Genomic DNA, 11,900 nt, shown 5'->3' with positions numbered 1-11,900 from the left:
GGAGGAATTTCCTCCTCCTCATGGACCCTATGCCTGAACGATGGGATTTTTTTTCCCCCATGCTCTTTCCTTTTCAAATGCTGAGTAGGGTGCATCAAACACCCCCGTTTTTGCGAAAGTTTGAAAAACATAACGGCGATAGGACAGATGTGTTCGAATACATGAAAAAATATTTCTCATTTTTTTTCAGAATTTTCGGTCATCATCTTGGGGGTCCACATTGAGGTGAAAGTTCAGGCACGCAGCTCCTGCGCATTTTTCAGAATAAGTGTTATTTTTCACTGTATAGTGATCAAAACTTGTATCTGGTGGTGAAAGAATTCTGACATATCGATGTCAGATGATGTCAGCTCCTTTGGTTATGTTCCAGTGATATAGAGCCAATCAAACTTTCCGGGAAATTTGCCGGAGAAGCGGGAAACTGGTGATTTCCCCAGAAAAAAACAACAAATTAGTAACAAATGCCTCGGTTCTGTCAAATTCACAGCTTTATTACCAAGAATTATGTGTATTCATATCAAGGTACTCATATAATATCATTAATGATCAAATTTCAAGCATTTCCGGAGGTTTGGATTCTCTTTACTGTCATTCTCAGTGACTTGTTGCACATTCTGAAAGTGTTCTTCAGACCTCGCTGCACCAAGACAGTCCGTTCCGAGTTTTATTAGACGTTCAACCGCATCATTAGTTACACTTCGTGCTTTGGTTTTAGATTTTGAATCCACATCGGTTGGAAGTGTTGCCCACTCACTCACTTCATACGTTAAGAATGAATCGTCCAGTTCAAGTTCTCGAAACACAAACCAAGAATCAACCGAGACAAAGTCAGATAGGCTAGATGTCAAGTAAATGTCCTTGGGGAAGTGAAGCTTTCCAAAGTCTGTACCAAAGCGCCGAATAAGCAATAGTCCAAGTTCCTCTCTATCAGGCTTGACAGAGATGATACGGTCAGCCAGTCGACGCTTCTCTGCACTTGGAACATCCTCACTGAATAAGGCTGAGGGCACAAAATTTGATTGGCTCTATATCACTGGAACATCACCAAAGGAGCAGTACATCGATATGTCAGAATTATTTCACCACCAGATACAAGTTTTGATCACTATACAGTGAAAAATAACGATTATTCTGAAAAATGCGCAGCAGCTGCGTGCCTGAACTTTGACCCCGATGTGGACCCCCAAGATGATGACCGAAAATTCTGAAAAAAAAATGAGAAATGTTGTTTCATGTATTCGAACACATCTGTCCTATCGCCGTTATGTTTTTTTTGAACTTTCGCAAAAAAGGGGGCGTTTGATGCACCCTACTGCTGAGCGTCAAGCAAGGAAGCAACTCCTGAGAAAAAGAAAATCTAATTTGGTGCATGTTGAAGTAAATATCCCATGGTGTTTCTTTCCAAAGGGAAGCGAGTTATTGTTAGTACCCTGGCCAAATTCGGAATTCCAACCAAAATCAGTTCCAATCAAACGTTTGGCTTGGTCAGACAAGATATTGAAAGACTTTGACCACATATACGTGCTACAAAAGCCACCAAACATCATGGTAAATGGCATAAGAGGAAGGAGTGCATGCTATTAGAATGCTCGTATTTAAAAGGTGAGGACAATGTGAATTCTTTCAAACGGGCATGAATGTGCAAACACCCACAAATCATCAGGCACCAAACCAAACCTGCTGTGTCATGTGAAGCATTCATGACTTTAACTTCGCAACTTAGATTACTCGGATAATGGACTAACTGTGCTGGGAGCCCAGATTGAGTGAGGAAGCTTTTTACGTGGCATGGGAAAGCAACTATTCGATTCTGAAGCATTTTATCCGCAGCATGAAAACTATCAGCAAACAAAGAAAAACTTTTTTTTTTTTTAATCCCAAAATGGTTTTGGAATTTTTACGATAAGAACCAGAATTCTCTGATAGATGTAAAAATTCCAAGTTCACTTTGGAAAACAAGATAAGCTAAAAGGACATCACAGATGTACAAATAATGTTGAAGAAAACATGACAGAAAGCATAGAGTAGGTCCACATTAACTCGGCAGATATTCATAGCTTTTCAACATGAAACTTACAAGGCAGGTTACACTGTTCAGATCTCACGACAAGCAAATGTTTAAAAGCATGGCTTACGTCCAACTTTATAGCATTCATGCTACTGTATATTTGCTGGGCTGTATTATGATGCACCACACTGAGAATAACATTAAATCTATATATATATATATATATATATATATATATATATATATATATATATATATATATATATATATATATATATATATATATATCTCTCTTTCAATAAGAAATCTCCAATTCTCTTACGACCTCCGATTCATGTCTGGCCTGTGCAAGTTCACGGAAGAAATCTTCCAGCTCCTTTCCTTCGATGAATCCATTTCCTGAAACAAGAAGAAAAACAAATATAAAGGTAACGTCGGCATTTTAAAGGGTCCACATCGGCCATTAATGAAACATATTACTGCAAGATACAGAAACTGAAATAACAACATGATATCTTTGTTCACAAAGCGATCGCTAAGGGTAAGCCTCCCATGACAGGCGGACGCTTTCCTTCGGCGATCGTCCCCGACTTTCCCTTCACCCGTGATCCAATGATGACCATATTTTGTTCAGATTGAACAATATGACCTTGACCCATATGACCTCGACCATCAACATTTAGGAATAGAGTGCAGATAAAGAAAATGTGTCCCCATATACAGTCTATCCATAAAATTCACATCAGAAAAATTATTTAAGTTATGATCAAAATGTTTGTTTTGTTAATCAGGTCACAATCCAAAATAAGTGGGTCAAGGACACAAATCACATATCGGGTGCACAGCTTCAGTGCAGGTCCACCATTATGATGCAAGAACATCTTGGAAGACAACGCAGTCTTTGACTTTCTGCATTGGCAAAATTGAGCGATTATAAAACAAAAACCTTAACAAACCTTAGTCGAGTTATGGTGAAAAATGTTAAAATGTCTAACTGGTTCATGACCTTTAAAATTAGATCAAGTTCAAAAAACATTTTGTCAACCCCGCATAATTTTATTCCCATTATTGATGTGAAACTTCATTCCGAAAGTCCCAGCTGGATCCAAGATACAGCTCGGACATTGGGCAGAAAAAAGTGGAGAAAAACCTAAATGGTGGTTTAGCACTCCAAGGGTTAAAGGACCTTGACCTTTAACCTGGAGGGGTATGATGTAAATGAAGCCAAAATGTGGTTTGCTCTAGGTTATCTAGGGAGGGCAATTTTATTCCGCTGAAGAAACTTGAGTCGAGTTACGGTGAAAAATGTGAAAATGTCTATAATTGGGTCATGACTTTAAAAATCAGGTCATGGTCAAAAACTTATGTCAATCCCACATACTTTGTATTCCCATTATTGATGAAAAATTTCATTCTGAAAGTCCTCAGATATTGGCAGAAAAAAAAAAACTGACAAAAACGTAAGTGTTGGGATAATACTCCTCGGGATGGAAGACCTTGAACTTTAACCCGTAGAGATACGATGTAAATTAAACTTAAATGCGACTTACTCTAGGCTATCTAATGAAGGAAATTTAGTTTCGATCGAACACACTTTAGTTGAGTTATGGTGAAAAATGTTAGAATGTCTATAATTGGGTCATGACCTTCAAATTAGGTAAAAGTTCAAAAAAAAGATGGCAACTCTGTATATTTCAGTCACATTATTGATGCGAAATTTAATTCCAAATGTCCTGGCCGGGTGAGCTTAACTCGGTAGTGGTTTTGGGACGTGTTGGATATTAAAAAAGCGATGGAGTTATTGGCCTCATGGTGGTTACCTTTTGCCTTCAGCAGCACTGCCTGACTTCACAACCCAATATGCACTTTATAGTGGCCTTCAGTGACGTCAAAAAGGACAAACCTTGCCCGGATTCTGAAGTACCTACATCCAAAATTTGGGGCATATAGGTGCTACGGTTTGGCCGTGAAAGAATAATGTACAACATACAAACACACAAACAAACTGTTATGCACTCACTCGATACATCAGAGCGAGTGCACCAATTGCCCGAAGGGGAACCTGGCAGAAAAAATGTCGTGGATCACAATGATGCGTCCTGTCTATTGCGTACCAGGTGAAACCAGCGTATGACATGAAACAGAAGGATATTTAATATTAAATTTATTTATCCCTACTGTCGAGCCCTCAAATGCTAATACCATTCGATAAGATTCCATCACAGTGATTTCAAAAAAAAAAAAACACTCAACGACTGTAAAACGCCACACCGTAACACATGCCACGTTCAATGCTTTTAAAACTCCCTCAAGGTTACACACACGCGTTTAAATGAATTCCCTCACAACTCCAAGGTAAGCAACTTATCTGCGGTACCCCTCTACTTCTTTATCCAGTGCATCTTAACACAGAACTTCAGTGGGATGTGAGTTGTTTGTCAAAGTTGGTGTCTTTCAATTTCGAAGCAGGCTTGGTTGCTCAGGTTGGCACACAGGTGCACAGGAAGTGACGTCCGATCGGCTAGCCACATGGCGGGAGTCCCCAGAGGGTGATTTTCATATCAACGAAGGAAGCAGATGAATCCGTGTCCACTACTTGCAGTTAGGGATCATGCTGTGCCCAGCGATGCCTTGGGAGGAGGATGAGCAAGGCCTTTCTGTTGATGTGCCCAGAGAAGGATTGTCTGCTTGGATGTCGGTTCCGTGACACCTGCAGAATTGCGTTGGTTTCTCGTGAACTCAACTGGTCAGCAGGCAGGATTGACCCGCATCCGCAAAGCTGCCATTGGTTAGACTCGGGGACTGTGGTCAAAGCGCACACTCTGTCGCAGAGCGCCCGCAGCCGTCGCAGCCGGACCTGTGCCGTGCCCAGCTCACTTTCCCAAAATGAACTTGACCTCACACCCACCGCTTAAAGTCCCAAGCACTCTGCTCGAGCTCATCTCTGGTTCACATCACAATTCCTCCTCTTGCGAATGGCTCGCACCTCGTCTTATATTATATTGAGCACAACATCAATCCAAAACCAGGCGACAGAAAGTCTGCATTCCAAGACTGACCAAAGGCTTGACCATTGGCCCAGAGCAGGATGTCCCAAAACAAATCTTTCTCCCAGTCAGTTCCTCTTTAATGTGAGAGTATAGCTGTCATATTATTCGGACACTTAAGCCTCAACAAAGCAGTCCTCAAAGTAATGCTGACATTCCTATTCTCTGCCGAGCTCCACACATGCCTGCAACTGTCTGCACGAGTGTCCTTTCACACAGTCATCACACAACTCAATACTCAATTTAAGTTGCCTTTGACACAGAACACCTTCGCATTTCCAATCATGCAGTATTTTACTGATCCGTAACAAAACACACAAAAGAATTGAAAAAAAATGTATATAGATAAATAATGGCTTTAACATGATGTATTTGGCAAAAAACACCATCGGACATTGTTTATGCACACGGGATCTCCGAATCAGAAATGCAGATTTATGTTCTCATCTGTTCTTTGGAGGAAACCAACCTAAAACCTGTAGCAGGTAAGGAATAGGTAATCAAACAAAAGACCAAGAAGGGACTGGAAGAAGTAAAGAGGAAAGATGGAGTCATCAGGAAGAACCTGGATAGGATTCGGGTTTCAGCCGCTACTCCACAACCCTCAAACCCATCAAAGCGCAGCCAAATTAGACTTGCAGAAAAATTTCTGCAAGAATTCACTTCTCCTTGGAGAGATAGATAATGAAAGGGAGGAATAGAAAGCAAAAGATAAAAAAGAAGAAAAAGTAAGAATTAGAAAGAACGATAGGGGCACTCGGTGGAGCGCATACCTCTGCCATGTAATGCCTGATCCATGCGAACATTTTTGAAATATGATACTGTACAGTACTATATCGTTTTTGGTCCAATCTATAAATGGCGAAGAATGACTTAAAAAAACTTAAATAATTCTCGTATCCAGATGTGGATATGGATCTTCATCAAAATCGAATCAATTTGTCAGTGCCACACACCCAACCTGTCCACCAATTTTCATCCGAATCCGTCTCCAACTTTTTGAGAAATTGTGCTATATATTAGTTTCGCCCGATCTCTCAATGGTGAAGAATCACTGAAAAAATTCTAGTACTTGGATCCGGATCCGAATCTTCACCAAAAATCTAATCGGTTCGTCCTTGTCACACACCCAACTTGCTCACAAAATTTCATCTGGATCCCTCCACAAGATTTTGAGATATCCTGCACACAAACAAACAAACAAACAAACAGACAAACACACAAACAAGCAGTCATAGACGGGTACTTACGAAATCGTCAACTTGACCTCGGACCTTGTCTAATAAAAGCTGTCTCCAGAAAAGGTAGCGATGAAAACCAGAAGTTTCTATGATGATTCTCTCCCAAACCATCAAAAATCGTAACGTCGACCGAAGCAAAAATCTCCATTTCTCCATGCAATTATTTAATATTATTTTATCAAAGTCACAAAACCGTAATATTCGGCCATCCATCAACAATCTTGACATAATCCGACGGCTTAGCGAATCAGGCATGCGACGATAACCTTTATTGAGATAAAAAAAAATGACTTTTAAACACCATCTTTATCGAAAACACCGTTAGCGCGCACATGGAAAACCTTTACGTGATCAACGACGCCTCTGCTCGAGCGCGCTTCACCACGTGACGAGCCGTGACGCGGCGAGTGAAATATTTGTTATACAATCTTAAAACGTCTCACAAACATCCGATTTTTACCAGAATTTCGACAACCGAGTGTTAAGCGTCCTAAGCGATCGCAAAAACCGAAGACAAAATTAAAATCGAAGTTAAAACGAACTCGTAACGTCGACCGAAGCAAAAATACTCCATTTCTCCACGTGAATTTACGGAATTATGTTTGACCTCACTGTGACCTTGAGCTTTGACCGATTTTGAGCAAAATCTAATCAGCGCTAGCCATCACCCTCCTGAATCACGTGGTGTAATTTGACATTGGTAGCTTCTTCTGTTCTCGAGTTATCGTGCCGACAAACAAACACACAAACACACACACACAAACGAACACACAAACAAACACACAAACAAACAAACAGAGGACGGAAGTCATCAATATACTTACGAAATCTTTAGATTTCATCAGTAACAAGAAGACGAAGTCGTGCAGAGCACGATACTTGCAAAATCCATGAAACAAATTTGACCTCAAAAATAATTGATGGTTGAATTCAGTGACCTGAAATATATATCCTCTTCAAAGTTGAAGTCAATTAGACAAAAATTGAGGATTTTAGAAATACCACCTTAGCTGTTGACCTTTGGCCTATGTTGACATTTTGACCTTTTGACTTCAAAAACAATAGGCTTCTTCCTTATGACAAACTCGACCATGTGGTGAAGTTTCGAGAAGACTGGTTTTAAATTGTGACCTGTCGGCGATAAACACAGACAAACAAACAGACAAATAGACAGATAGACAGACAGACAGACAGACAGACAGAATAACAAAATCGACTGACCAATATACTTGAAAAATCTTCGATTATGCAAGGAACAGACAGACAGACAGGGGTGAAAACATAACCTCCTTCACCTTTGGTGGCAGAACAGACAAACAAACAGACAAACAAACAAACAAACCGACAGAAATGGGTGAAAACATAACCTCCTTCACCTTCGGTGCAGCAGAGGTAATAAAGAGAAATGTGGAAAAGTAGAAAGAAGTGTGAAAGGAATGAAGACGTCAGGAAGAACCAGAATATATAGATTTCAGTAGTTACTCCCCAGGCACAAACGCAGCAACAGGTACAAGCTACCAGAGGTCCGTTCTGACACTCTCTTTTTCATGTGCTCACATATTAAAAAGTTATGCTGCTATCTCTTTTACATGCTAATATATTTTCCATTTAATTTTCCATCTGAAGATCTTTATGGGAGCCTCCCAAGTCTATAAAGCTGACAACTCAAGGTGTTTTTAGACTCGAAAGGCCATTAAATGAGGCAGGATTCACCTTGCACTGAAACCACAATATAATTTAATAAGTCCATCATGCTTTCTATTTTAGCGTTAGGTTGGGAGGGCAAAAATAAATCCAACGTTTAAAATCACATTCTGAGCACATCCAAAAGCCTGGAATCTCAATGTTCCTCGATTAAAACAGGATATCCTTGAATCCAAATCCAGCCAAAGCACCAAGACACAATCCCTTATACAGCACCTTGCTTGGTGTTGTGTGAACAAGATCACAAACGATCAGTAAGTTTGTAGCTCGACACACAAAGTCAATTAAAATTGATTTTTTAATGTGATGCCAGTAGGAGTTGCTGCATTATGGAGCACACCAGTCCATATGAGATTATGGAGTGAAACGTTTGTTGTATCTACAATCATAGTTCGTACACAATCTCATAAAACATAATTAATACACAATCTATTTCCGTTGCTGCCAGAGGTAAATAGTTTTAATTAATATGCTTAGGGAATAAAAGATGACACAATTGAGGCACGATTCATAAATTAACCATGGATGATATGGAAGAAGAAAAAGTTGAAGATTTTTGTGAAAGGATGTTGCAGATAAATTAAGTTTGTACTGTTGTGGGACAGCACAGAAAAAAGGAAAACTTTTGTTTTACCTTTTACAACAGCAGGTCACCAACTTGATGATTCCTCGTTTGAAGAGTAAATTTGGATGTTAAGTTATAATGTAAGTAAATGAAAATATGAGATAGTTAAATTGATCAAGTACAGGAAATAGGATGATATGGCACTCAAGTCTTCATAATAAATTGCCTCTTTGTGTGAAAATTTCCTTCTATGAACCGGATGGTTTTGTGTTTTTTTTTAATGCAGAGGTTTAGGATCATGGAAGAGAGGAATTCGATTGAAAAAAGGATGGTGTGATTAAAGGAAGTGAAGAGTAAGGATGGTATGATGAAAGGAAGTGAAGAATGAGGATGGTATGATAAAAGGAAATGAAGAATGAGGATGGTATGATGAAAGGAAGTGAAGAATAAGGATGGTATGATGAAAGGAAGTGAAGAATAAGGATGGTATGATGAAACAAAGTGAAGAATAAGGATGGTATGATGAAAGGAAGTGAAGAATAAGGATGGTATGATAAAAGGAAGTGAAGAATAAGGATGGTATGATAAAAGGAAGTGAAGAATAAGGATGGTATGATGAAAGGAAGTGAAGAATAAGGATGGTATGATGAAATGAAGTGAAGAATAAGGATGGTATGATAAAAGGAAGTGAAGAATAAGGATGGTATGATAAAAGGAAGTGAAGAATAAGGATGGTATGAGAAAAGGAAGTAAAGAATAAAGATGGTATGATAAAAGGAAGTAAAGAATAAAGATGGTATGATAAAAGGAAGTAAAGAATAAGGAAGGTATGATGAAAGGAAGTGAAGAATAAGGATGGTATGATGAAAGGAAGTGAAGAATAAGGATGGTATGATAAAAGGAAGTGAAGAATAAGGATGGTATTATAAAAGGAAGTGAAGAATAAGGATGGTATGATGAAAGGAAGTGAAGAATAAGGATGGTATGATGAAATGAAGTGAAGAATAAGGATGGTATGATGAAAGGAAGTGAAGAATAAGGATGGTATGATAAAAGGAAGTGAAGAATAAGGATGGTATGATAAAAGGAAGTAAAGAATAAGGAAGGTATGATAAAAGGAAGTGAAGAATAAGGATGGTATGATGAAAGGAAGTGAAGAATAAGGATGGTATGATAAAAGGAAGTGAAGAATAAGGATGGAATGATGAGAGGAAGTAAAGAATAAGGATGGTATGAGAAAAGGAAGTAAAGAATAAGGATGGTATGAGAAAAGGAAGTAAAGAATAAAGATGGTATGATAAAAGGAAGTAAAGAATAAGGAAGGTATGATGAAAGGAAGTGAAGAATAAGGATGGTATGATAAAAGCAAGTGAAGAAGAAGGATGGTATAAGAAAAGGAAGTAAAGAATAAGGATGGTATGATAAAAGGAAGTGAAGAATAAGGATGGTATGAGAAAAGGAAGTGAAGAATAAGGATGGTATGAGAAAAGGAAGTGAAGAATAAGGATGGTATGATAAAAGGAAGTGAAGAATAAGGATGGTATGATAAAAGGAAGTGAAGAATAAGGATGGTATGAGAAAAGGAAGTGAAGAATAAGGAAGGTATGATGAAAGGAAGTGAAGAATAAGGATGGTATGATAAAAGGAAGTGAAGAATAAGGATGGTATGATGAAAGGAAGTGAAGAATAAGGAAGGTATGAGAAAAGGAAGTAAAGAATAAGGATGGTATGAGAAAAGGAAGTAAAGAATAAGGAAGGTATGATAAAAGGAAGTGAAGAATAAGGATGGTATGATGAAAGGAAGTAAAGAATAAGGAAGGTATGAGAAAAGGAAGTAAAGAATAAGGAAGGTATGATAAAAGGAAGTGAAGAATAAGGATGGTATGATGAAAGGAAGTGAAGAATAAGGATGGTATGATGAAAGGAAGTGAAGAATAAGGATGGTATGAGAAAAGGAAGTAAAGAATAAGGATGGTATGAGAAAAGGAAGTAAAGAATAAAGATGGTATGATAAAAGGAAGTAAAGAATAAGGAAGGTATGATGAAAGGAAGTGAAGAATAAGGATGGTATGATAAAAGGAAGTGAAGAATAAGGATGGTATGAGAAAAGGAAGTGAAGAATAAGGATGGTATGAGAAAAGGAAGTGAAGAATAAGGATGGTATGAGAAAAGGAAGTGAATAATAAGGATGGTATGATGAAAGGAAGTGAAGAATAAGGGTGGTATGATAAAAGGAAGTAAAGAATCAGGATGGTATGAGAAAAGGAAGTAAAGAATAAGGAAGGTATGATAAAAGGAAGTGAAGAATAAGGATGGTATGATGAAAGGAAGTGAAGAATAAGGATGGTATGATAAAAGGAAGTGAAGAATAAGGGTGGTATGATAAAAGGAAGTGAAGAATAAGGATGGTATGATAAAAGGAAGTGAAGAATAAGGATGGTATGATAAAAGGAAGTGAAGAATAAGGATGGCATGAGATAAGGAAGTGAAGAATAAGGAAGGTATGATAAAAGGAAGTGAAGAATAAGGATGGTATGATGAAAGGAAGTGAAGAATAAGGATGGTATGATGAAAGGAAGTGAAGAATAAGGATGGTATGATAAAAGCAAGTGAAGAAGAAGGATGGTATGATAAAAGCAAGTGAAGAAGAAGGATGGTATAAGAAAAGGAAGTAAAGAATAAGGATGGTATGATAAAAGGAAGTGAAGAATCAGGATGGTATGATAAAAGGAAGTGAAGAATAAGGAAGGTATGATAAAAGGAAGTGAAGAATAAGGATGGTATGATAAAAGGAAGTAAAGAATAAGGATGGTATGATAAAAGGAAGTGAAGAATAAGGGTGGTATGATGAAAGGAAGTGAAGAATAAGGAAGGTATGATAAAAGGAAGTGAAGAATAAGGATGGTGTGATGAAAGGAAGTGAAGAATAAGGATGGTATGATAAAAGGAAGTGAAGAATAAGGATGGTATGATAAAAGGAAGTAAAGAATAAGGATGGTATGATAAAAGGAAGTGAAGAATAAGGGTGGTATGATGAAAGGAAGTGAAGAATAAGGATGGTATGATAAAAGGAAGTGAAGAATAAGGATGGTATGATAAAAGGAAGTGAAGAATAAGGATGGTATGATGAAAGGAAGTAAAGAATAAGGATGGTATGATAAAAGGAAGTGAAGAATAAGGGTGGTATGATGAAAGGAAGTGAAGAATAAGGATGGTATGATGAAAGGAAGTGAAGAATAAGGATGGTATGATAAAAGGAAGTGAAGAATAAGGATGGTATGATAAAAGGAAGTGAAGAATAAGGATGGTATGATAAAAGGAAGTGAAGAAGAAGG

At 38.1% G+C, this 11,900-nt stretch overlaps 1 protein-coding gene across 1 annotated transcript in view; it reads right to left on the bottom strand.

Annotated features, from left to right (window-relative positions):
• LOC147017680 (calretinin-like) overlaps positions 1-3,954 on the bottom strand; it is a 77,565-nt gene extending 73,611 nt beyond the window's left edge. Inside the window, exons 1-2 of the mRNA XM_085847981.1 lie at positions 3,912-3,954; positions 2,334-2,407 (exon numbers count right to left, since the gene is read on the bottom strand). Of these exons, the coding sequence (XP_085704107.1) occupies positions 2,334-2,407; positions 3,912-3,954 (117 nt within the window). The remainder of the gene's footprint in view (positions 1-2,333; positions 2,408-3,911) is intronic.
• Positions 3,955-11,900: the final 7,946 nt, after the last annotated feature.

The sequence above is a fragment of the Eptatretus burgeri genome, chromosome 11, assembly GCF_056783735.1.
Source record: "Eptatretus burgeri isolate ZD-2024b chromosome 11, Ebu_testis_v1, whole genome shotgun sequence".
Taxonomy (NCBI): Eukaryota; Metazoa; Chordata; class Myxini; order Myxiniformes; family Myxinidae; genus Eptatretus; species Eptatretus burgeri.
The sequence above is the reverse complement of the archived record's forward strand: the minus strand, read 5'-3'. Positions and strand labels throughout refer to the sequence as shown.